At 44.5% G+C, this 26,568-nt stretch overlaps 2 protein-coding genes across 2 annotated transcripts; one reads left to right on the top strand and one right to left on the bottom strand.

Annotated features, from left to right (window-relative positions):
- Window positions 1-10,822: 10,822 nt before the first annotated feature.
- ifngr2 (interferon gamma receptor 2) lies at window positions 10,823-16,930 on the top strand. The gene is made up of 7 exons (XM_040027846.1): window positions 10,823-11,285; window positions 12,321-12,426; window positions 12,756-12,940; window positions 13,068-13,216; window positions 14,669-14,810; window positions 14,953-15,101; window positions 15,672-16,930. Exons 1-7 carry the CDS (start codon window positions 11,246-11,248, stop codon window positions 15,798-15,800), a joined length of 900 nt encoding a protein of 299 aa, XP_039883780.1. The 5' UTR covers window positions 10,823-11,245; the 3' UTR covers window positions 15,801-16,930.
- On the bottom strand, window positions 16,662-25,290 carry LOC120731077 (transmembrane protein 50B). Its single transcript, XM_040027848.1, has 7 exons — window positions 25,160-25,290; window positions 22,938-23,127; window positions 22,309-22,421; window positions 21,645-21,712; window positions 21,164-21,256; window positions 20,357-20,414; window positions 16,662-17,826 (listed from the first exon to the last, which is right to left on the bottom strand). Exons 2-7 carry the CDS (start codon window positions 23,034-23,036, stop codon window positions 17,781-17,783), a joined length of 477 nt encoding a protein of 158 aa, XP_039883782.1. The 5' UTR covers window positions 23,037-23,127; window positions 25,160-25,290; the 3' UTR covers window positions 16,662-17,780.
- Between the last annotated feature and the right edge of the window lie 1,278 nt (window positions 25,291-26,568).

Genomic DNA, 26,568 nt, shown 5'->3' with positions numbered 1-26,568 from the left:
AAAAACCCAGCAATCATATGACCTTCCCACTGTTGCCAAAGTGCAACAGTGGGAAGGAAAAACTCCCTTTTAACAGGAAGAAACCTCTGACAGAACCAGACTCAGGGAGGGGCGGGGCCATCTGCTGTGATTGGTTGGGGTGAGAGAAGGAAGACAGGATAAAGACATGCTGTGGAAGAGAGACAGAGATTAATAGCAAGTGCGATTCAGTGCAGAGAGGTCTGTTAACACATAGTGAGTGAAGAAGGTGACTGGAAAGGAAGTCTGTCTTAAAGGAACGAGAGAATAACTCAGTGTGATTGTTTTTAGTGTTGCTCTTAATTTGAATACACTTACATGTGGTAAGTGTATTTTGACTTTTGTTGCCATGACACCAGGTCTCTCTTTGGAAATGAGATTTTTTTTACCTGGATAAATAAAGGACTAATAATTGTCCTGTCATCAGATCATCATAGTTTCTGTGTTTGTTCCTCAGTGTGTTTCATGTTTCTCCTGATTTATTTGCAAGCTTTGGGAGTTGTGCTCATTCCTCATGGTGACCTTCTTATTTCATCCAATGAAACAGTGACTTTCTGTTGTTCCTCCTCCCTGCACCGTGTACAGTACGTGGGGATCTGTCTGGATTCAGCCTGACATCATCAGTCTGTGTAAGCAGTCGCCATCAGATGGTTATCAACTCGCTCAGGTAATCCGGGGTTTTCACTGCACGTTCACGTGACAGAGCTGGTGCTGGGAGCATCTGACCAATCACAAACATGGATAAGACTCCACCAACAGCAGAGCGGAGGATGAAACTATCATAGTATAAAAATATGAAGCGATTAAACACAAAATACAAACTAAAAAGAAGACAGCTGCTGTTTGGATGTGTGTGTGCTTTAAGCAGCAGCACTGGAAACACCTTCTATATTTATACAGTTCAGCTGTTTGAAGCAGAAATGAGGAGACTTCTCAATATCTCAGCTGCATAATTCAGACACTGGAGAATCTGTTGGCTCATAACACAGAAGATCATTAAATTCATGTTTAAATGACAGTTATCCTGGCACAGCTCAAGGCTGTTGTGTAGAAGTAATACGTCTTAACTACAAGTAAACAGAGTATTGAACAAACAGCGCCACTGAGTCAATGCCAAGTCAGACTCATCTTCTGAACTGAGGAGTCAGAAACATGTCCTAGTTTACTGCCGTGTTTTATTTCCATACCTCAGTCTCAGTTCTTGTTTCCCGCTGATGTACACATACAGAATGTAAGCTGTGCAGCATCATAGATGCTTTATAGCAGCGGCCCTCAAACTGGGGTCCCCAGACCCCCGGGGGTCCACGAGCCATTGACTGGTTGTCTATGAAAACACGTCATGGCAGTAAACACATGTGCATCATCTGGGGTTGAGCTAATTAGCACAGAGGACAAACATTTATTCATTGAGTTATGCAAAAGCAAACCAGCTAAAATGAGAACGCATGACAACAGTTGCATCGAATCAGCTTCATCGAGGATGATGATGGAAGACCAAAATTTGTTGTGTCTTTGTGCGACTCCTTTCTTTCCTCTGTGTTATTTCTCATTACTACACATAACTACTTTTATGGACGTCTGTGCTTTGATTTCTTTGAATGTGGATTGGATGAGCTGTTACCAACATCTGGTGAGAATTTGATGTCAATAGCACCTTTAGAAATATATTGGTGTTCAGTACTTGTTTTACCCCCTGTGTAACTTTTGTTCTTGGTCTCTAATTTCTTCTGATTTCCTTTTTATGAACACTGAATCAGGAAAGCTGCATCCTCCTGCTCTGCTTCTCACAGAGAGCAGTATAATAGTAGCATAGCTCAGCTCAGAGCCCACATTAATGCCTCACAGAGTTCAAGTAGCAGCAGCAGGTGAGTGAACTGAATTCTGCTGAGAGCGTCGTTGTCCAGCAGAGGGCCCCGGTGAGTTTGACATGACTAAGGAGCAGCTTCAGAGTGGATTTCAGGTGAAGCTCCATCAGCAGTGTTAGGCTGGTGTGCAGTTTGTTTCTCTGTGTCTCGCAGCCAGTTTGAGGCTCTGTGACTTTTAATAAATGTCCAACGTTCACATGAAGCTTTCAGGGACACACATGCGAGGACCAGAGCGGAGCACAGTTTCCTACAATCACTGAGTTTGTGTTTCTGTGGAAGCTCTGCCAACAAAGTGCTCCAGAACAACTCAATTTAATGTCAGCGGGTTATAAAAACTGATGCAGGCTGACGAAGCACAGTGTGACAGAGCAGCGCCTGTTTTACAGTCACATGAAGAAAATCCAAACTCTCATTCTAATGTGTATTCAAATCGTGGCCTGTGGTCGGCCACACAGTCACACCGTGAAGATAAACAAGTGTGGCTGTTAGACGTGCTGCAGGAGAACGCCTCTTCTCTCTAAAAGAACATGTTAGCATAGCTTAGGTTTGCAAAGACTTCAGGAACAAACGAGACCAAAGTGGAGATTGTCGTGGAATTTTTGTAAATAAAGTCTGTGGTCATGCTATTTATTACTGTGCGCAGGAGAACACACATACACATCAAAACATAGCAGGTTCATAGTAACGAACGTCTAACCTCGGGGCATCGCAGCGCCCTTTCATACCATCGCACAAACTCTGTGTATCTTTTCAGTTACAACAGTCTTTTGTCCAACCCGGGCTGTTGCTGTACACAGAAGACTCCCACCATCCTTTCCCAGGCCAGCACCTGCCGCTGACCCTGAGCTTCATCCCTCTGAGCAAAACAGTTTGCAGATAACATAGTGAAACATCGTTAGGCCTAGCTAAGCAGTTTTCACAAGGTCATGCTGACACATACTTGCTTCATCTTAAGCAGGCAAAGGTTATACAAGATTCTAAACACATAAATCTAATGTGAGGATAAACTAGAATTTTCCATAACAAGATGTTTGTCTAAACGCACAGCAGCACATTTGGAGGAAACAGCTGTCAGCAGCTGTCAGCACAGCAGTGGAAGGACGATGATCTCTGTGGAACATGAACTGTATACCAAAGGAGTCAGTGTGAGGCTGTCTGTCCCACGGCTAAACTGGGTCATCAACAGGACAATGATCCAAGCACAGCAGCAGATCTCCAACGGAACGGCTGAAAAAGGAAAGAATGGAGCTGCTGCAGTGGTCCAATCAGAGTCCAGACCGCAGCCTGACCGATGCTGGGGTCGGACTTCCAGACAGCTCTGCATATCTCAGCTAAGGCTGGTGACAGAGCTGTCGAGTTCATATTAGTCACGTGTCATACCGAATGTGTCGACATTTTGTAAAGGTTAAATCAACAGCATACAACATTTTTGTGAATGTTTTATGTTGTCATATAATACACTTTATTGTTTATTCTCTATTAGAACACCTTACTGTGAAAAATGATTATTTTATGTTGCTTTGTACAGATCTCACGGCGTCGTTGGTGCACCTGTGTCCAACAAATGCCCGTAAGACTCAAGAGCACCTTGTGTCAGTTATTGAACTTGGAGGGAGTTACAGGTTTCTAGGCCTTAAGCACACGATTTCTCTTTTTGTGGTGGTGTATACGTGCTGATAATAAAGAACAAGGAAGAAGGATGAACCAATAGGAATGTATGAGACATGATCAGTGTTGGTCAAGTTACTTGAAAAAAGTAATCAGTAACTAATTACTGATTACTTCCCCAAAAAAGTAATCCCGTTACTTTACTGATTACTTATTTTCAAAAGTAATTAATTACTTAGTTACTTAGTTACTTTTTAAAAACACGATTTACACCCTGAACAGGTGATAAAGCGATAGATCTTTCAGCCCAATTCTACTTTTTCTGCATAATCCATCATACAAAATGTAATCAAATGGAAAAGTCTCTTTTTTTTAACTTGTTTTATTAGTTTTAATCTTTTAACTTTATGCATCAAGCAAACATTAGATTATCTGCAACATTCTCTGACTTGAATAAATTAGTTTAACATTTAAACCTATTTTCTGCACATTCCAGCACATAAAATAAAATATTTTTTGTGTTTACACTCAGTCTTTCAAATAGATGCAAGTAAAACACAGCAGAAAATAAATAAAGTCAAAGACTCAGCGGTCCTGTTGCTCTATTTTCACCTGTAAAGCAGGAGTGGGGTAGGCGGAGGTTTACCCTGGTGCAGGTGTGCAGCGGTCAGTGGAAGAATCCGTGAGTTTCTCTGTGAGTTTCCCATTACGTCGTAGCTACTCGGTGCTTGTTTGGAAGTTTAGGGGTTTTTTCGCTGTAAAAAGAAGTTTTCTTCCCACGCACAGCGGACACTAATGTTTTTGTCACTTTTTATGGAATCAAACTCAAAGTAAGGTCAGTACTTCCACGCTTTAAACGCTGCACGCTCATACTCTCTCCCGCACTCGATATGTGATCCATTGTTGATCTGCACACAGCTGTTGTCACTAACGGCGCACTCGCTTACGTCACTGTCATGAGACATTCTCGCAAAAAAATCACGGTTTTAGTAACGCAGTAACGCAGCGTTCCTACGGGAAAGTAACGGTAATCTAATTACCGTTTTTGCAATAAGTAATCCCTTACTTTACTCGTTACTTGAAAAAAGTAATCAGATTACAGTAACGCATTACTGCCCATCTCTGGACATGATGGAAAGGCTTAAGTGAAAATGGATTGGAATGGCTCATTCCCAGTCAGTGGTTGACATCAGCTGTCAATGCTGTGTGATAAGTGTCCTTTATTTCATTTGAAAGAGGCTGTAAAACTTTGTGAAAGTTGGACACCAGTTGATGAGTGAGAGAGGCTCACTTTTCCATGTCAGCCATACTAAGGTTGATTTGTGAGATGTGTTGGTAAGCGCTGCTGTTTTTGCTGCTGTTGGTCTCTGCTAGTTGTTGTTAGCCGCTGTTGGTGAAACTTGAAGTGGGTTTAGTGTTGTTAGACTCAGACACTTAAGCCATGTCACAATATGTGTACTTGTGTTCAGTGTTAGGCAAGTTACTGTGAAAAAGTAATTAATTATAGTTACTAGTTACTTCTTCAAAAAAGTAACTGAGTTAGTAACTGAGTTACAAGACTCTAAAAGTAATTAATTACTTGAAAAGTAATTATTGCGTTACTTTAAAAAAAAATGTTTGTAAATAACCCTAAATGCTTTTACTCAATTCCTTGCACCTTATTTTGGCACTCATCGCTGTTTTCACCTACCAGCTTCCTGTTTGGGTTTAGAAGCTTTTATTTTGATGGGACGATTTCCTGTAAAAATGTTTGCAGTTTTTGCGGCAGTCGAGGGAGATTTGAAGTGTGATGGTTTAACGGAGCCCATGGAGATTTCTTTTGTCATTTGCAGCCCCCTTGATAAAGGCACAAGGTATGTTTATGACATAAATAAGGACACGTTTAAATGTTTTGTGTGACAGAGGCTACATTTGTTACATTTTATGTTGAAGCTTACTTTATGTTATAAGGTTTACGATTGTAAGAGTGTGGAATTTTGCTTACACGCTGCTTCTGTGTATATATCCCCATCTCTTACGGTGAGATTGATGGTTTACTGCCATTAAACCTTCAAAGCTTCATCAGTAAAGTGGCATCCTTCATTGGGGGGGGGTTGCTACAATGTTTAACCCTCTGGGGTCCAGGGTATTATTGTCCATTTTTAACTACTTTTGATGTTTCCTCTACATTTCACCTTTAAAAACTGTTTATTTGCCTTGTTTGGTATCATTCTTTTCAGCACAACCTCACGTGTCTGAATTTACAGTTATGTTTTCCTTTTGATATACTGTATTAACACAATTGATCTAAAATCAGACAACAAACATAAAATTTGAGTAAAAAGTTATATATTTTTACTGTAACAACCACAAACATGTTTAATGAATCATATTTCATAACTTTAAATGCAAATATAAATCGTCAATTTTAATTTATATGCACAAGTTTTGCAAACAACAAAGTTATTTGCATCAATTTACCTTTTACCCTTTTTTAATAACCATTTCAAACTGTTTACAGAACAATCAGCTGTTCTTCAATAAGATGCCACAAATTATTTGTGCCACTCCAAATATTTCTGTCCACTATAAAGGAAACATCACAGCCTGATACCTGCAGGTCTGACAGCAGCAGGTGTGTCACTGCTGTTTCTACCTGGAGACAGCAGTCGCCTCATATTTCTGACACACAGCACAAAACTATCCACAACACACTAACTACACAAGACAACACATTAACTACACACTCCAAACACGCTAAACGTCACAAATGTCTCTCTCTCTCTCTCTCTCTCTCTCTCTCTCTCTCGCCCTCCCTCCTAAATCTTCCCCCTCTTCCTAAACAACCAAATGTCATGTTTCCATATCATTTTTTGATTGGTCGACATGGTGCATTTTTCCACCAACACCAAAGGGCTGTTTTTTGTTGTGGTGTTTTTTGCTCATAAGCAGAGAGGTCTCGCTGCGCTGTCCTTAGACAGTAAACGTGACGAAACTATTGAGAAAAAACGCCACGTATATCTTGTTTATCATGACTCTGGTTTTACTGGCCTATCAGCACAATTTAAAAAACGGTATATATCACCTTGTTGCTTTGTCATCTTGAAGTGGTCATGTGATTGGCTTACCATGACTACTTTATTCCTCCTCAGTCAACCAGCAGCACTCATGCCATTGTTTTGCCCCTGTATTAATAAGTCTGTAATACGCTCTATCTTATTTTACAGCGCTGTTATTCAATCGGGGGAAGCTCTCTGTTGAGGAGAAAAGCATGAATTTGTTTGTATACAGAGGTACCGAAAAAGTGCAGCAGGGCCTCGGGTCCTTCTGTCGGGTACTCCAGTTTACTGAAGAACACATCAGGCTGTCAGGTTAAAACGATCGTGTTTTCGTATTGTAAACGCTGGCCCTCCTCTCAGAGCCTACGCTCTATCTGCTATTCCCGAACAGAGATACGCAAGTTTCTCCGTGACTGCAGCTGTCAGTCAAAGCTATGATAGCGTTACACCCCAATTTAACATCACCGCGGTAGGAGTTAGAATCAAACTTATGGGAAAGGAGACCCCTTGGACATAAATCAGCGTGATGAGAACTATTGAAAACAAAAGACAGAATCTTTGGGGAAAAAATTATCTGAGGAGGCAGGATTTATGACCTATACTGCAGCCAGACACCAGGGGGCGATAGAGACGTTTACGTTTTTGGCTTCATTTTTTGGGAGCTGTCGCATCGTCCATGTTTTCTACAGTCATTGTGTCTGTCACTACCCGATCCATACCAGATACCCGATCCGTACCATGCATGCGCGAACGGTGTCTACTTCCGGTCGAAGCATTTTACGATAGTTACAGGTCAGAGTATCTGTTAAGATGTTAAGGATAATACGTATATCTTAAAATGTTTGCAATAATGAAGAATATAATGTAGACAAAAACGAAAAATAAAAAGATAGTTACGGATCAGGACTCCCTGATCCGTACTGCGAATGTGCAGATGTTTTCTTCTTCTTCTGTTCATTGGCAGTTTACTCCCCAGTGTACGAGGATACCGCCACCTGCTGACCGAGCGAATGAACCGTATTGTAAACTGAATTAGCGTCATTACAAACGTGTGTTAAATTTGATTTAGTGATAGTCGAGCGTGTTTATGCTCGTCTGTGTGGAGAGGATTGTTGGAATAGTGATGATGATGTCCGCTATCACTGTCAGTTGTCAGTAAACACTTCATCTGGCTGATGAATCTTCACGTGACACATTACTAAGTCTGTATTATTAACTCTGTAATTAGGCGCCATTCTTCTTATTTTACGGCGCTGTTGTTCAGTCGGGGAACGCTCTCTGTTGAGGAGAAAAGCATGAATTTGTTTGTATACGGATTATCCATTGTTTAAATGTCCCGGTAGTCGAAAAGGAGGCAGAGCTGTTGAGAAATGCTAGGAGCTAACTGGGCGCTAACCGTATCATTCAAATATATTAACTGTCGCAATGTTGACAAATAGAGGAAGTGACATAAGATTTGCGCATGCGGGGTACGGATCGTGTTTCCGGTACGGATCGGGTAGTGACAGTAGCTGTGTCCAAATTCATGGGCTGCATCCTCCTGAGGCCACATTTGTAGACCGATTACGTCACAGCGACGCGCCGAAGGCTGTCCAAATTCGTAGACTCCTCCGAATGCGGCCGACAAATGCATCCTCCTTTTCCCCGAATTTGAAGGATGGGTCGGGTGTGTCCTTCGTGGCCCACCATATCCCAGAATTCAAACCAGCCAAACTCAAGTTTCCGGCAATGGCGGCCGCTACTAAGTTTTAAAATTACTCTTACTAATCTTTCTGGGTCACAAAATAAACTTTTAACATATTTTTAAATGTGCGTGTGTAAACTTCAAATATCTGCTCAGTTTATCAAGATATCGCATATTTGCAAAAGTGCTTTGATGTTTTCGGAGACGTCTGTTACCCACCAGCTCGATAGCTAGCTGAGAGCTTGGGGTCACTGAAGCCGCCGAGAATGGCACAACTCCCGGCACATCATTTTCAGATCACCGCGGACTTTTGCTACTTGGGTTAAAAGTAATATATAAGTCACTTAGACAACCTAAAAATGTTATTGTTTGGCTTTTTCAGTGTTTTATTTGTTCGTGAGTAAATCGGTTTGGCTGAGATTAAAATTATTAGATTAGATAAAATAAAACTTTATTAATCCCCCGGGTGGGTTCCTCCTTGGTTTTTACACAGCTGAATAAACATCAAACAGAAAACTGATTAAACAGAAGTGTGAGACAGTCGAGAATTTACGCCAGTGTTCTGTTATATTTTTGACAGCAAGGAGCAGACGGCTGAGTTTATTAAACTCCACCGAGACAGCGGCGACGCTAATCTGAAGGCTAGACCGTCCAATTCCACAGCCGTTTACTTCCAGCCTACCCGACCTTCTGTGGACCCGGCCCACGTAGACCGCAAAGGCCGGGTCCTCAGGAGGATGCAGCCCATGAATTTGGACGCAGCCAGTGTCATTCAAATACATTAACTGTCGCAATGTTGGCAAAGAGAGGACGTGATGTAAGATTTGAGCATGCGTGGTACCGATCAGGTTTCCAGTACAGATCGGGTAGTGACACCCACACATGGATCCTCCTTTTCCGCAGATTTGAAGGATGGGTCGGGTGTGTCCTTCGTGGTCCACTATATCCCAGAATATATAACATATTTTCAGGCGAGAATCTGTGTAAACTTCAAAGATCTGCTGGGTTTATCAAGATATCGCATATTTGCAAAAGTGCTCCGATGTCTTCGGAGACGTCTGTTACCCACCCGCTCAATAGCTAGCAGGGAGCTCGAGGCTCACTAGAGCCGGCTGAAATTAGCTGACTCTGAATTAAATCTGACATTAAAAATATTTCAATTCAGGAGGAAACATTTTCACCGGGAACAAAAACAGCAGGTTAATGCGTGGAGATCCTGAAGGCTCCAAAAGTGATCAGATTAGATTTTAAGTATTTGTTCAGTTCTCTTTCAAACCCAGCAGCTGTCAGTTGTAATTTTTAAATGTTTACTAAAATAAAAATAAAAGCGTTATAACATCTCACCTGTTATAATTTTTAATCAGGCATACATGTGTACTATTTTTATTAATAGAGAGATTAAGCTTGTGTTTCGTTCATTTAGTGATTGTGCTTAACTGTATGAAGCTTATTAGACATTATCAAACAGATGACATGTAAGCGACGTGTAGTGCATTTTACCAAAGTGCTTAAGATAATTTTTTAATTATCTTTTTTTCGTTAAAAAAATCAACTACATCATGTATAATTTTTTCATGTCATGTGTAATTTCCATTGCAGATATTAATCACAGTTAAATCAAACTCCAGAGCTGTGGTGTCATCAAGTACGCTGGTGTACATAAATCGCGCTGTGTTGCCGAGAACGCGAGTACGGACTCGAGTACTCGCGAATTGAGAAATGGCCTTAATGAAAATGTAACCAAACTGTTTATCAGGGGAAAGTATAGCCTGACATTAGTTGGTAAATTGTTAACTTTTAACCAGCTGTTATTGTTGTCAGCTGTCTGGAAACAGCAGGGTCACGTCCGATCTGCTGATAATAGTCACAATATCAGGAGTAAATGAGCACGTTTATGCACATTTCCACGTGTTAGAGACTTCAGCTTGAGGAGGAAGAGGGTGGGATTTGATTAAGGTGCCGGTGGCGTAGTCCCTTTCGTTCATATTCTGGTTTCTTTGGTGAAGGCTTCCCCTTCTCAGATGATCAAACAGGTATGATGCAGGTATGAATCTAGCTGTCCGTCCACAGTATGCAAACATCTACAGTTGCTCTTGTCCTCTGCCTTTGGCGTACTCCAGCCTAAAATGTGATAAGGCTGAGCGGCAGGGTGCAGTATCCAGATATCTTTGCCGCTGTGTTCAGCATGACAGCCTCCACAAACTGGTGCTCGTTTCTATTTTAAGAAGTTAATTCTAAACTTATCAGTTTGCTGGAAGATGAAATTACAGACTAACATGTAAGTTTCTGAGTACAACATTCTTTTTTTGATTAAATAACTTCAAAAATGACTGATTATATCTTTAATATATTAAAAACTAAAACCAAACCTGTAATATAATGACATAAAATAAAACAAACAAAAACCCAGTCTTTCCAGTGCACTGTACACAGTTACCAAAGTGCAACACTCTGTGTTAGAATGCATTTCGTTTTCCTTGAACACAGCACAGAAAATCATAAAATAAACGGTTCATTGATTTATTTATTTGGAAGATTTAACTCTCGTTTCCTGTGATTGATCACATGCTGCTGACGTCACCCTCGCGTGAACGCGCGGGGGAATCCCCGGTCGGTCGATACTCAGCCCCGTGTGAGCTGGTGTGAGGGCGAGTCCACACACGGGCATTGCTGAGCTTCGACGTGCAGGGCCCGGGACCCTCAGGTGGGAGGGCAGCGTAACTCACCTGGCTGCACAGGTGAGGTGGGGCTGAGCTGATTCTGAGCTCTGCTGGTAAACACAGTCTGTCCCAGCGGCTGTGAGCGGTGATCAAACACCGTGTGGAGCAGTTGTTGGTGTTTTGTTATCGTTTGTCACGTACAGCTTTAAGAGGCGGAACCGGAAATCCCGCAAGACAGAAGCAGTCTGGGACGGAGACGTCCAGATTATCCAGGACGAGGAAGTGCGTCGGTGTGTGTTTCGATTCTTCAGCTCCAGCCAGCACCTTCGGACACCGGCCACCGGCCACAGACCGAGGAATGAGGCCGACACCATGCTGCTGATCCTGCTCTGCTTCCACACCTTCACCTGGGGTAAGGAGCCGCCGCCGCCGGACAATACCTGCCGAGCTACCGGCTAACAACGGCCTGTAGCCCCGCAGGCTAACCACGGATGAAGCAATATTCTGTGCGTGCGCGCGATAGACAGACAGAGATTTTGTGTTTTAATCACGTTTTCGCTCCGGAGTCAGACTGAACTTTAAAATAACCGATGTTAAAATTTCATTTTCTAATGTCTTCAGTTATTAATGACTCATTCAAGCTGTTTTGTTGTAATCGGCGTCAGGTGTTTCCAGCTGAACACGAAAGGCTGCTGTTACCTGTCAGCTGGGTTTCACCTGTGGATTTAGCGTGGCCGTCACATTCAGGTTCAAATGTCAGAGGTTATCTTAAAACTGATCATCCGGATAAAATACGGAACTCGTTGAGCTCAGACCAGGAAATGTTCAGTTCAGCGCCTCTAACATGAGAAAATGTCCTTTTTCTGTTTGCTGCGACTGTTTCAGGTTAAAAAGGTGAAACAGTCGCAGCTGCTGGAGGGTTAAAGGTTCGTGTGAAACATGGAAGTGGGCTATAAATGTCCAAAGCTCCTGACATGACAGGAAAGGATCTGTGAAGCTTTCAAAGAGTTTATTTCAGGTTATAATCATCACTTCTGTGTTTGTTTAAATCAGCCTGTAAACATGTTTAACCTTCATTATTACTGATGCAATAAATGTTCATTCATCTGTTCACTGTAAACACGTTTGACTCTGACACTCTCAGGCAATAAATAACTGATCTGTCCAATCAGAAAACAGACATGAAAGTGAATAAATGACAGAAATCCGATTTAATGACGTCACCACAAACATCAGGTTCACATCTGTTTAGTTTTTAAAAACGTGCCGTGTGCAGCAGACAGATGTTAGTCCTCGTCTTTGAATCTTTGTCCCTCTGAGCTCAGGCGTCGTGGCGTCGATGGTTCCTGCTGTCTCTTTAATAAATCATCTGAGGCCGCGATCACATGAATAACAATAATCTGGATTATGCAGGGATTTCTCTGGTTTGCTTTCTTCACCTTTGCAGTCGCGTCTCAGGCGCCGCCGCCTCCACAGAACGTCCAGGTGGAGAAGGGTCAGCTGACGTGGACTCCAGGGGAGCCGGACGTTACCTACACTGTGAATTACCGCAGGTGAGACCTCACAGCCAGGGAAGGTGCTCTGTTTTAAGGTGGAGCTTCCTTTTATATCGTCACGGCCGTTGGTGGCGAGAGGTCAGCTGATGACATTTTATTTACTCCATCGTTCTCACAGTTTCACATGAAAGCCGCCATCAGAGAGCAGCAGGCTGAGTGTAGTGTCACTGTCACAGATTCTAATCCACAGTGGGCTGGTAAAATGTTTAGGAAGAGGTCAGAGGTCAGCAAAGCTCCTGCTTCAAAGCAACGAGTGATTGGGTTTCACAGCAGAGAGAACGCTGAGCAGAAGTTTTCTCTGACTCGTTTCTGTTCCTCATCCTCAGATTTAACTCTGATAAATGGGAAGCTCTTCCAGCCTGCATCCAGACGCCTTTCCATTCCTGCAACATATCAGCGATTGGGCCGCGCGACACTAACGACTCGCCCGAGAACAGCTGCGTGACGCTGCGTGTGCGGGCCGAGAGACGGGGGCTGAGATCTGAGGGTGTCAACGCCTGCAGCAGATACGGTGAGAAACCTCAGATATGTGTCAGCGCTGTCTGTGGGTGAAGCTGTGAGACTCGAGGTGTTAACCATCCTGACCACAGTGTGAACCACGAGCTGCTGCTGTGCTGACGCTCGCTCTGCTCTTCCAGGTGACGTCTGCACGCCTCCGTTAAGCATTTTGACCCGGCCTGGATCCCTCACTGTATTCCTTAACGATGACCACGAGCTGGCGAAGGAACACGCCAACAATGCCAAGCACAGGATTTACTTTGGCAGAGAGGGAGAGAGTCCTCTGCAGGTGAGAACACGGAGTGATTCCTCCAGGTGTTTATGCTCACCTGATGTTGGGTGGTATCTGCTCCTTTGTGTAAAGAGGAGCAGGATGAGTCCTGCCAGAGCTACAAAATGACTTCTGGCAGCACATTAGTGTGAATGTGTTTGACCAAACGACCAGAAACAGACTTCATTCTGGTTCCACAGAAGAGGGGCCTGAAAACTGAAGGCTCTGCCTCCCATTCTACTTTTAAATACTCTAGGAACAACAAGTAGGCCTGCAGAGCGAGAGCGAAGTGCTCTAATAGGGTGATATGGTACTACAAGGTCATTAAGATCAGATGGGGCCTGATTATTTAAGACCTTGTATGTGAGGAGCAGGATTTTGAATTCTGGATTTAACAGGAAGCCAATACAGGAGAAATCTGCTCTCTCTTTCTAGTCCCTGTCAGGACTCTTGCTGCAGCATTTTGGATTAACTGAAGGCTTTTCAGGGAGTTTTTAGGACATCCTGATAATAATGAATTACAGTCGTCCAGCCTGGAAGTAATAAATGCATGAACTAGTTTTTCAGCGTCACTCTGAGACAGGATATTTCTAACTTTAGAGATGTTGCACAAATGGAAGAAAGCAGTCTTACATATTTGTTTAATATGTGCGTTGAAGAATGTCCCTTGCTGGGCTCTGTAGTTTTTAGTGTTCTTTTAATTCCTTTAAGCAGTTTATTTTAATTATTATTATTCATGCCAGTGTGCTTGCTGATACAGCCACATGTGTCTGTCAGTGGTCAGTGTGTGCAGGCAGGTCCATGCATTTTTGGACAGTTTGCCTCTGCACCAACAGACAGTCTGCACAAACTGTTTCAGAATTACAGCTATTTTTACACAGTTCCCATTTTCAGAAGCTCAAAGTGACTGAGAAGCAGTTTCGTGTCCAGATGAATCCTGCGCCTTCATTTTTAGGACTAAACTCAATTCAATGTTCAATTCAATTTCAATTCAATTCAATTTTATTTATATAGCGCCAAATCACAACAAAAGTCGCCTCAAGGCGCTTCATAGATACAGAGAAAAACCCAACAATCATATGAGCCCCTATGAGCAAGTACTTTGGCGACAGTGGGAAGGAAAAACTCCCTTTTAACAGGAAGAAACCTCCGGCAGAACCAGGCTCAGGAAAGCCAGAGAGCCACAAACGGGCAGCAGCTGCAGTGAAGCCCTGAAGCAGCATGTGGTCATGGGTCCATGGGGGGATAAACATCTGCTCTTATCAATGTTAAGCTGCACAGCTGGGTTACTTTCCGTGGAGCTCTGACAGTAAATAAAAAGACTGATAATTCAGCTGGGAAACACAATCTTATCTGAATACAGGAGAAGACGAGCAGAAGCAAACACTTCACTTTAATTCACTCACACTGTGTGTGTGTGTGTGTGTGTGTGTGTGTGTGTGTGTGTGTGTGTGTCATTGTCTTCATCAGAAGTATGAAGACACCATAGACTCCAGGACCATTGAAGACCTGGAGGAGGGGCAGCGGTACTGTGTTCAGGTGGCCTATACGGTCCACGGGGACCTCGTGGAACCACGCAGCTGCATCCAGTGTGAGGTCATCCCTGCATCAGGTAAGCTGCTCTTCTTGGTGTAACGTTCCTTTAACGCGCTCCGACTCCAACCAGAGACACAGATGTAAACGACTCCGCTGCTTTTGAATCAGCTGAAGGTTTTAAAGCTGCAGCAGTAAACTCACTGCGTCTGTTTTCTCAGAACACGTGAACAGGACGCCGATGATCGTGGGGCTGCTCGTCGGCAGCGTGGTCCTCGCCATCATCATTCTTACATTGGGATACCTCGGGTTTTTCCAAACTGAGAAAATCAAACGCTGCCTGGAGCCACATAAATATGAAATCCCACCGGTAAGACCAACACTGCACACATTCACCACACAGACACTGGTGGGCGCTGTATCCACTCAGAGCGTGTCAGCGAGTAAAAGAGCTGATTTTGAAAGTGTTCGCTTCACGATCAGTGTGTAAGACCGACGTGGTTCTTCATGGTGACTGATGAGTCGCTGAACTGTCCAATGGTGTTAACAGAGCCGTCAGTCCAGCAAAGTTAGAGCCAAAGTTAGATGGGTTTAATTTTGTATTTGTTTGGTCGAGTGTGTGAGACAGACACGGTTACAGTGGGGAAAAGTCCGTCCTGTGTTTCCCACTATTGTGTTTTTTTATTTGAATAATTTGTTTGTTTTTAAGCAGGCTGCTGCCGTTCTTTTGTTCTGTTATGTGTTTGAGTAAACGAATCGCTGCATTTGTTCGCAGCTGGAAGAGTTAAAACCGCTTCTCTGAGCTTCGACCAACATTATTAGCAGACGTACTCATGGGCAGATAAATGACTGTTGTAAAAACAATCGGTGAAAGGCTCAGCCAATCGCCCATCGTTAGTCTTCACTGCCTCTGAGGTTCCTGTGTCTTCTCCTCCTTCAGAATCTGTTTCGTGGGGAATTTGAAGTCCGAGCATTTACTCCCATCGTAGAGCGCTATGACGACCTCCAGATCTCTCACGGTAACTACGAGCCCAGATCAGCACTCAGCCCTCCCGCCGCTGCTTCCTGAACTCTTGGAGAGGCTCCGCCCACTCACAGAGACTCCACTCAGTTTACCAGCAGAGGCGACTGAGTCGCTCACCTGCTCCAGGTGATCTAACCGTGCACCATCTGGATTATTTACCTGTGAGCACCTGATCTCAGAACATTTGTGAACTACTCCCATGAGGACAGCGGGTGGAGTAAAACCAGGATGGAGCGCAGCGAGCAGCTTCCTGACACTAATTTTAACCACTGCGCGCTAACAACCATCGCAGCAGAGAAGCGGGTCACTCTAGCATTAACCAAGTATCGTTTCTGAATGACCACGCCTCCCTGAATGTTCTCCACGCTGCCGCTGCTTCAAACCTCCGATGACAGAAAATAGTAGAAAAACAGGAACTGCAAACACGTTTGCGTGCTCTTTCTCAAACTTCCTACAGTCCTGTTTAACTCTGAGAGTTAGTTTCTTTATTAATAACTGTCGGTGAGAGCGTTCCTGGGCAGGTGGGAATAACACGCTCACTGCTGCATCTGACTGGCTGCGGTAAGAGGACAGTTGTGGCCAACACTTCCTGTTTCAGTGAAATAGGAAGTGTCGCATGCGCCTGTACCATGAACACTGTTGGGTAAATGTTTGTCTACGGGAAATTTTCATGTAATTTTTTTTTTTTGGGGGGGGAGGTCACAGGAAGCCCCTCCTCCCTGCAGAGGTCAACTCCCCGTCCTTCTGAATAAGCGGAGTTCACCTTAATAAAATGTCTGAGTCACTGGTGAGGCTGAGTCATTGCTTCCAGTAAACAGCAGGTCAAAGGTTACAGTAACAAACAAAGCAGCAGCTCACAGCCACGCCCACAACACTTTTTATTATTTCAGGAACGACTGAAGCAGCTGAGATTTTAAACTTTAATACTGAAAAATCATCAACACACATCGTAGTCACAAACAGGAAGTTCAGGAACAAAAAACGTCCTTTTATAATCCAGTGTCAGACTGAGACGAGACAGCAAATGTGCTTCCAGCTATAAATTAGCCCCGCCCCCTTGAAGTGTCAGCCTGGAAGATTTTCATTAAAAATACATGTAACAATCACAGACTTTTAATTTGGAGGAGTCACAGGAAGTACAATCTGGAAACTAATCAAGTCTGAGGTAAAAAAAATACATCTAAAACTGTCCAGAGTGAGTGTGACTGGTGGACAAGGTGAAACGTGTGTGTGTGTGTGTGTCACCTGTGGCTAACAGGTTAGCATCCGTCCTGTGGCGGCTACACATCGCTCCGCTCGACTGTGCTACATCCAACCACAGCAGGACCGGGCCGGTTTGCTCGGCTATTTGTTTACGGCTTCTCGTCAGAGCGAGAGGCGAGTCTCACATCCAGCTGTTTACGGCTAACATGTGACCTTCAGCATTTAATCAACAGGAAGTGAGGCTGAAATCTCCCAGAGTGACACTTTAACAGTAAGACCGGCGGTCCTGCCCGCCAGCAGGAATTCCCTCATTTTACAAAACACACTGAGACTGACACAGAGAAGTGAAACATAACAACAGAACTATATTTACACGCGTGTGTGTGTGTGTGTGTGTGTGTGCGCGCGCAGCAGCACTGATTGGTCTCCATTTAAAAAGCAACAATACTAAAACTGTTTTTACAGCTTCGATTAAAACAGCAGAATACAAAACATCTGAAGGCCGTGTGTGTGTGTGTGTGTGTGTGTGTGCACGGGTATTAACATCTTAATGGGGACCAACATTTGGTAGTATACTATACTTGTGGGGACAAACAGCCCTCATGGGGACCAAAATCCTGGTCCCGAGTTTGAAGGCATTTTTGAGACTCAAAATGTGGTTTTAGTGTCAGGGTTACAACTAGGTTATGATTTGGTTTAGGGTCAGGCGTTCATTTTTGATGGTTAGGGTAAACGGCTAGGGAAAGCATTATGTCAATGAGATGTCCCCACAAGGATATAAATACACGTGTGTGTGTGTGTGTGTGTGTCTGTAGAGACGTCTTAACCCCATAAATCTTCAGTGCGGCCGAACTTGTAGATCAGAGTGCTGCAGAGAGAGGAGACAGTGATGTCACAGTGATGTCACACACTGAGCAGACAGATCCAAACTCACAGCTCAGCTCCACAGTGCTGTGATGTTTGGAGGTGAAGCTCTCTGTCATGTAATAGCTGTGTCACTAGGGATGGGTATCGTTTAGGTTTTATCCGATACCGGTGCCAAATCGGTACTTTTGAAACGGTGCCGGTGCTCAAACGGTGCTCAAACCGGTGCTTAAAGAATGGAGAACACAAAATTGGTCCAAAAACCTCTCATGTTCAGCTGTTTTTTGTAAAAAGATAACAGCCTTTTCTGCAGCTATTGGGGCATATATGGCATCACTCTTGGCTGGAAGCAGTGCTTAAACAATGGAAAAAACACAAACTTTGTCCAAAAACCTCTCATGTTCAGCTGTTTTCCACTTTTTCTTTGGTCATTTTAGCCTTTTTGGCCAGGGTGAAGGGAGTATCTGCCATCAAACAAGAAGACAGCCGCATGTAGCTATGATGGTGTTTGCTAGTTCACCTTACATGCATTAATGTAATAACGTGGTTAGCCTACTCAACGTAAATTACACACGAACAACATTAAGCTACTCACGCAGAGAAGAACGGCTGCTGCTGCATCATCATCCTCATCATTTCTGCTACACTGGCAGGGCTAGGGGCCAGGACTCTCCTCTTCGGGTTTTTGGGGGATGTTGCTAACTCCGGGTCTGATAACAGGCACCACATCCGCAGTAGATGCGCTCGGTGTGAGGTCTCACAGCAAGCTATCAAATACGGCGCATTTCTCGGCTTTTAAAAAAAACGCTATGCGTCGCCAGGTGTTTCATCGGATTTGAGGAGTTACCTCCTTTGACAGTATCACAGTATCAGCTTAAAGCACTTGTTGCTGCTGAGTTTGCATCTTCTGCTGTGAAGTACAGCCAAACTTTTGACCGCTTCGCCTTGGGCATTTTTAATCTGTAGCTCTGCTCTAAAAGAACGTACGTGCCTGGACCCGCCTACTATCCTCGGAAACGTAAAATGATTGGCTAGAAGTGTATCACAGCTCAGGGAAAAAAAAGCACTGAAATAAAGCACCGAAATGTGCGCTGCTTTTCGGTCTGGTTACTACCGTTTATGTCAGAACCGGTGCCATCATGGCACCGGACACCGGTACCCATCCCTATGTGTCACTACCCGAGCCGTACCGGAAACCCGATCAGTACCCCGCATGCGCCAAAGGTGTCTACTTCCGGTCGAAGCGTTTTACGATAGTTACGGGTCAGAGTATCTGTTAAGATGTTAAGAATAACAAGCATCTCTTAAAATGTTTCCAATAATGAAACATGTCAATATAATGTAGACAAAAATAAAAAGAGTTACGGATCAGGGCTCCCCGATCCGTACTGCGCATGTGCAGATGTTTTCTTCTTCTTCTGTTCGTTTAATGGCAGTTTACTCCCCAGTGTACGAGGACACCGCCACCTGCTGACCGAGCGAATGAACCGTATTGTAAACTGAATTAGCGTCATTACAACCGTGGCCTCAATCTGATTTAGTGATAGTCGAGCGTGTTTATGCTCGTCTGTGAAGAGGATTGTTGGAATAGTGATGATGATGTTCGCTATCACTGTCAGTTGTCAGTAAACACTTCATGTGGCTGATGAATCTTCACGTGACATATTATAAAGTCTGTATTATTAACTCTGTAATTAAGATAAGATAAGATGACCTTTATTAGTCCCACAGGTGGGAAATTTGTTTTGTTACAGCAAAAGTAATACAAGTAGCAAAATTAGGCGCCATTCTTCTTATTTTACGGCGCTGTTGTTCAGTCGGGGAACGCTCTCTGTTGAGGAGAAAAGCATGAATTTGTTTGTATACGGATTATCCATTGTTTAAATGTCCCGGTAGTCGAAAAGGAGGCAGAGCTGTTGAGAAATGCTAGGAGCTAACTGAGCGCTAACCGTATCATTCAAATATATTAACTGTCGCAATGTTGGCAAAGAGAGGAAGTGACGTAAGATTTGCGCATGCGTGGTACGGATCGGGTTTCCGGTACGGATCGGGTAGTGACAAGCTACACAGCTGTGGTTAAACTAACATGAGCACAAGGCAGGTGGAGGTGAAACATGATGGTCCTGATGGACTGAGACAAACTCCAACCACGACAGGGTGTGAATCAATCATTAATCTGGAGCAGGTTAGAAAACAAACACTCATTTAGAGCTGGAAACCCCCTCCCTGAGAAATCTGGTATTTACAGTCTGTGTGGATGTTAAAGCTTCTTTTCACGCTCGTATCCATCCACCCGCCTTTAGTTCTTCTTTCTGCATCAGTTAGTGGAACAGAAACGGGCCTGAATGGGTTAAACTGAGCCAGGCTTTCCCGGCAGGAGCTCCCGCCCATTACGGGAAATAAGATGCAACAGGTTTCATGTAATGTGTCGCAACGCTGCAGGAAGCACATATTTGGCACCAAGCTGGTTAATTACAACAGGCCTGTGCGCCGTTTCAGCTGCTTCAGTGTCAGCGCTGCTGCTTTTCACTCACCTAAAAAAGATGAAGGCGTTCTGAAAGAACACAGCCATCCCCGGAGCCACTTCTTTCTCTGAGGGAACACAGCGACATGTTATCAGTCACATCAGGTTTCACTGTGACTGAGCATGCTCAGAGAGAGCCGACTCCCTGCGCAGGTCTAAGGAAGTCAGATTAAAATCATTTGTTGTATTTTTAGACTCCACAGTGTAATAACCACAAGGCTTTTCTTCTGCTGCTCACACAGCAAGCGCAGCAGGGTGAAGACTGCAGCGCATGGACCTGCTGCAGGAGCAAAGCTGAATTTAAAATAAGACTCCCTGATCCATCGTTTCAGGATCAAATCCGACCAACTACCAGGTCTACGCTGCAACCTCAAACACCCTGCTGTGGTCACGTGTGAGAGGCCACAAACTGCACCCGCTGGAGGTGAAATGAACCGAGGGCTGTCCCTGAGTGCTACCTGCGCCTCAGTCACGAGAACAATGAGCAGTTTGAACCTTGTGTGGTTTGTAGTGATTCACTGAGGTTTGCTTTCGGTTCGTGTGGATTTTTTCTGTGTGTGAAACGAGACCAAACCACAGGAAAAAGCTCCAAGTTTCCAAAACGGTCATGTGATTCAGAGCAGAAGAAAACACCATGAAGCAGCTGATAAAGGCCAGCAGTGACTTCGAGCTCCAAACCATAACATACTCTCTGACTTTGTCCAGGCTGAGCTGTTATTAACTTAAAGATATAACTTCTGGGTTTCCCTCCAGCCTTCTGATCATTTCCAGGTTTGCATGTTTGACCAGCAAGGACAGACTGAGGGGAGAAACTCACTCGGCACTACGTAGCCTCCAAACAGGATCCAGATGGAGCCGATGAGCGAGCCGAACATCATCATGAAGCCGATGAAGAGCCAGAGACGAGCTCCTGCAATCGCAGACACATGCAGTACAATTACATATGAGCAGTGCTGTGTCTGCTGTGTTTGTCCATCCTGACGGCTGTGCAAAGGGCAGGATTCACACCGCCGTCAGATATACGTTTTTTAAAATATCATTTTAGCTTTTATTGGATAGATACAGCGAAGAGAGACAGGAAAGCAGGGGGAGAGAGGGGCGACACGTAACAAAGGGTCAGACTCGAACCCACGCCGGCATGTGGTCTGTGCACCCACTGAGCTACACCACATATTAGTCTCTTTACAGCCACACAGACAGCTGAGGCTCTGCACTTTACTCTTAACATCTGCCTCACGTGTGCGTTTCTCACACCTCTGAGCTCCACAGCAGATCCCTGACAGGTGACGAACACTCACCTGTCCGGCCCATACAGCCTTCTCCGTACGTGTCCCCCCTCACCTGGCCGTTGGAAACCGCATTAATCCTGAGAATGAACACAGAGTCACATTGAGGAGTCTGAGCGCTTCATGCTGCTCACACTGCAGACATAAACAGGAAGTGATCACATGATGTTTCAGAGTCTCTGCTTTGTTTTTGACCTTTGTTGATTCACATTTGACTGCAGCACCAGTTTCCAAGCACACCGTGAAATCTGGCAGGTCTGTAACTTCCTCGGAGTCTGAGGTCAAACCTGTCTGACACCAGCTCAGCTCATTAACAGCATCGAGGTCAGAGTAACAACAGACTGAATGATTCTGCAGTTTGGCTGCTCTCCTGTCACATCGTGAAAGGTTTTGGTTCCTCTTTGGTGAAAGAAGAGTTCTAAGTAATGAGGCGTCATCAGAGGTCACAATTTGTCCTTTCAAAGCCTCGCTGAGATGTTTAAGCTGAAATTACATTTCACTGCAGGAGGAAACCATATAAAGCGGCTGCTTGTAAAGAGGCTGGGAGGCACATGAACAAACCCAAGCAAATCTTACATGTGTTTTCATGTGGATAACTCTCCCCCACCCGCCCGCGCCTCAATGGTCTAACAACTCTGAAAGCATGTACGGTATGAAAGCAACGTTTCACACTTACATGAAGAAAGCGATGGTGGAAAAGACGCCACAGGTGTGGAAGGCGTGGTTCATCTGCTCCTGGGTTGGATACGCCACAGCGGCGTCGATCATGATCCACCAGCCGGTGAAGAACTAAAAGAAGAGAACGTGCACAGCGAGACGTGACGTTTCTAAAGGTTTTACTTCCTGTCCATCCTTAGCAGACATCCGTGCTGTCACTAATGTCTGAGTGTTTACAGATCATGGGGTGGCTGCAGCTCAGCTCATCTGGCTGCTCCAGTCTGCATACCAAATATCCTTGGAAAGATACTAAACCTCACTGCTCTCCGATGGATGAATGTGTGTGAATGTTGGATAGAAAGCAAAGCAAAAAGTGTTTGTGTGAATGAGGCTTTGATTGATCAGATGTGTCTTAGCTGGACTGGTTTTTACATCAGACTATCACAGCAAACTTCTGGATTATTAACAGTCATGTTTGAGGTAAACACAGATTATGGCATTGTTCTGGGACAAACGGGAAACAGATCGCGTGAAGCAGAATATTTACAGCTCCAATAAGACCTCCACCATTCACCAACCTCCCAGCAGCGAACATTTATCTTATCGGAGATTTCAAACAGACTCCGCCCCTCTCTGCCTCACACTAACCAGAACTCCGGCCACGATGGAGGCCACGGCATTCCTCCTCTCGCCCCAGTCGATGCATTCACACTCGGGCCAGCGGAAGTTATCCAAAAAGCCGGCCATCCTCCTCCTCCGCCTTCTTCTTCTTCTTCAGTTGTCCTGACAGGCGAGTCTGCCGCCCCCTCAGCAGCTGCTCACACTCTGTGAAAGACGCCTTTAAAACAAACACAGGCCGTTAACAGCGTCCTGCAGCGGGTGAAGGACGTCTGGACCTGAAGATTCAACCAGAACCAACGGACATTGATTTTCACCACATCTGCTACAAACTGTCAGAAATATGAGGACACATTGTCATTCAGAAGGTTTTTTTCCATTTTAATCGCAGAAGAACGTTTTGAAAAATAAACAGACGGGAGAAACAGATCCATGTTTCTACCTGGGTTTAGCTCACTGTCACGCATCAGCTTACAGACTCAGCAGTAGGACTGCACGATTAATCGTTAGAAAATCGCGATCTCGATTCATACTTATGTGCGATCTCATTTCCAAATGACAACGATTTTAAAAAAAAGAAAAGAAAAAAAAAAGACGACGATTGTACCGCATTTTGATCCGGGACGTACTCTGCATGAAAACAAGCGCTCTCTCTTCCTGCTCAACAAATGACAAGGGCGGAGCCTTATACCACGTGATACAGAAGCTGTGCCATGTGATGCTAAAATTAGCAGGAAAAAACAACGGAGAGCAGGTCAGGGATGACGAGAAAGTGACAGGAGAAAATCCGTCCCGTCAACCACCCAAACATCAATAACGGGAACCTTATACAGCGCTTCCCTATACCCGTCGAACTCCCGCAGGCACAAAGAAATTACGGAGGCTATTACTTATCACCTGACCAAAGATATGGCTCCCATCAACACTGTGCAAAACGAGGGATTTAGGAAAATGATCAACACCCTAGACAAACGCTACACAGTGCTGTCCCGCAACTATTTTTCTATTGTTGCACTACCTGCTCTGTACACGCAGCGTCGAGCAACGGTGGGGACGGAATTTCAAGCAGTACAACATTTTGCGGCAACAACAAAACGTGAGACATTTGTTGTTTTTATGTTTATTTATTGTTTTTATGTTCAGTCTCAACTGTTACGAAGTTGATGTGCAGTTAATAAGTGCAATAAATATTTATACTGGAAAAGAAAATCGTGAGAGAATCGTGATCTCAATTCTAAGCCAAAAAAATCGTGATTCTCATTTTATGCAAAATCGTGCAGCCCTACTCAGCAGCAGGTCAGAATCACACAGAACAACATTTAGACATTTCCTCCAACAGCACGTGATCAGATGATCACAAGTTCAGTCTGAGATTCACAGCCGGGGTTCTTTCACTGCTCTCAGGAAAAAGCTTCACGAATCGGAGGAAACTCTGAACATTACCTCCTCCTGACCAGGTGCAGGTAATGACCAGGTAAGGTGTTGAGCATCAGTTACCATGGTGACTTAGTGGGTAAAAAGAGAGGCCCAATTTTAGGAGTGTCACCTGCCCCGGCTCCAACACTGAGATGCTTCAGTGATGGACTGAAGCTGCAGATGCTGACCTGCTAACACCTGCTCACCAGTTTCCTGCAGGAATCTGATTATTTTACTGTTTCTTTATTTTTATTTATTTTTTAACAAGCCATTTCGTGATATAATTACTTTATTTTGACTTATTATTCTTTTTCAGTCTGAGATCTTTTACATTTAAAGGAGCTTCTTTTGTGGTCTTTTAGAATTTAATTGGTATTTTATAACTTTACACTGTGTAGTTCAGCTTTTTATTTCTTTCATAGTTATTGAGGTCTGTTTTGTTCCGGCTGGTTCACTTGTTCTCATGTACATATTTAAAGCGCAGGTGTAGCCGCAGGGCAAAGTGTTTGCTAGCTGGTCGGGGGCTAACTGTTAGCTCCACCGCAGCACAGGCGTAGCTGCTCCGTCAGCCTCCTGCAGGTGTGCGGATTCCCACACCGTCAGGGTTGTCAACACCTGTCTGTTCTTCGCTCCCTGCTGGATTAATAACCGTACACCTGTCCTGTGACGGTCACAGCTCACCGAGCATTTGTTCCACCGAGCAAACGGGAGCCAACGGAGGCTAACGCTAACTGCTCGTAACCCGCCTCGTTTCCCGCTTTATTCCTTCAAGTAACATCTGAAGCAGCGCGTTAGTCGCACCTGCCTTCGAGCCTCCCAGCTGTCTGAAAACTCACCTGATATCAGTCACCCCCATGAAACAGAGCCGCGCAACAACTTTTTTCACTTTCCATTTACGGCACAGCCCCTCGTCTGCGGCTTCATTTCCGGGAGCCTCACGGGCTCTGCGGCACACTGCTGCCTCCTGCGGTCAGGACCAGGCTCTGCATCCTGTAAAGTCACTAACTTTAGCAGTAGTGAAGCGCTGTATGCTGGCAAACAAATACCACGTATACACACATGTGATGAACGAGTCCCCAAGGCTGGGGAGGCCGTTTATAAAGAATAATTATATAACCATATAAAAATAGATTTTTACATAAAATGTTTTAAATTAAAAATCTTTACACATAGGGAGGTTTTTGCATTTCATTCATTCATCTTTATTTCCCATCAGCATATCGATCTGCATTCACTCACACTTCAGTCCAGCACAGATGAAAGATGTCTCAGGTCTTATCTGTGAGGCCCGTGTGGTGAGCACCATAAACACAGAAGCCTTCTTAATATGTTTTGTTCTATAAGCTGGTTTGTTGTCCATGAACTAAAAATGAGAGAGAAGAGTAGAACAGCAACGGCATTATCACATGTGACCACAGTAAGTGTCCAGTAGGTGTCGCTGTTTTCACCGAGTCTTCTCTGAGCTGGACTCATGTTGCTGCCCTGCTTTGATGTTTGAATCCACAAACCAGCAGAGACTGATTCATGAGAAAACCTCAGAAATCTCCTGCTTGTTCGAGCCGAACATCAGCATGAAAGTCTGAAACGGCTCCAGACTTCAGAAGAAGAAGAAGAAAGTGTACTTTTATTGGTCCCCGTGGGGAAAATCCCTCTCTGCATTTAACCCATTCACTCAGTGAAGCAGTGGGCAGCCATTGGGTGCCCGGGGAGCAGTGTGTAGGGACGGTACCTTGCTCAGGGGTACCTCAGGGTAGCTGTTCAGGGGAATCGAACCCCCGACCTTCCGATCATGGGGCCGCCACTCTACCTACTGAGCTATCCCTGCCCTCAGACACAGACAGACGGCATCTTTACTCACCGAGAGAAAAAGGCTGCGAGGTTGACCTGAGAGCTGCTGCTCTGAACGAGCTTCAGTCAGACGTGAACATGAAGCAGAGCGGTGCTCTTCATCATCAGAGAGCCTCAGACTGAAGCGTTCCTGTCATGGACAGACCTCTGGGCTTCGTTCAGAAACACAGGCCACAGCTTTTCTCTTCCACCAAAGGACAATCGGCCGCTCTCTCACTTCATTTTATTGAAACGTCAGCTTTCATTTACTAAAAATAGATTTTTCTTCTAATGACCAGAACAGCATGTGGAAGGTCAGATTTCTGTTCAGTGAGGCGATGCAGACTCACAGCACCGTCACCTCCACCCACTCCAGAGAAAGCCTGATTACTTGCCCTAACCCTTTCAGCCCTGATAC

This window comes from Simochromis diagramma, unplaced genomic scaffold (genome assembly GCF_900408965.1).
Source record: "Simochromis diagramma unplaced genomic scaffold, fSimDia1.1 OVJJ01000343.1, whole genome shotgun sequence".
NCBI classification, from domain to species: domain Eukaryota; kingdom Metazoa; phylum Chordata; class Actinopteri; order Cichliformes; family Cichlidae; genus Simochromis; species Simochromis diagramma.
Note: the sequence above shows the minus strand (reverse complement) of the source record. Positions and strands in the feature narration are given on the sequence as shown.

Coding starts and splice junctions, on each gene's coding strand:
- ifngr2 (XM_040027846.1), top strand. CDS start 11,246: ATGCTGCTGATCCTGCTCTGCTTCCACACCTTCACCTGGG. Junction 11,286..12,320: donor CTTCCACACCTTCACCTGGG/GTAAGGAGCCGC, acceptor TCACCTTTGCAG/TCGCGTCTCAGGCGCCGCCG. Junction 12,427..12,755: donor TACACTGTGAATTACCGCAG/GTGAGACCTCAC, acceptor CCTCATCCTCAG/ATTTAACTCTGATAAATGGG.
- LOC120731077 (XM_040027848.1), bottom strand. CDS start 23,036: ATGGCCGGCTTTTTGGATAACTTCCGCTGGCCCGAGTGTGAATGCATC. Junction 22,422..22,937: donor CCATCGTGGCCGGAGTTCTG/GTTAGTGTGAGG, acceptor CTCTTCTTTTAG/TTCTTCACCGGCTGGTGGAT. Junction 17,827..20,356: donor AACGCCTTCATCTTTTTTAG/GTGAGTGAAAAG, acceptor CTCTCTCTGCAG/CACTCTGATCTACAAGTTCG.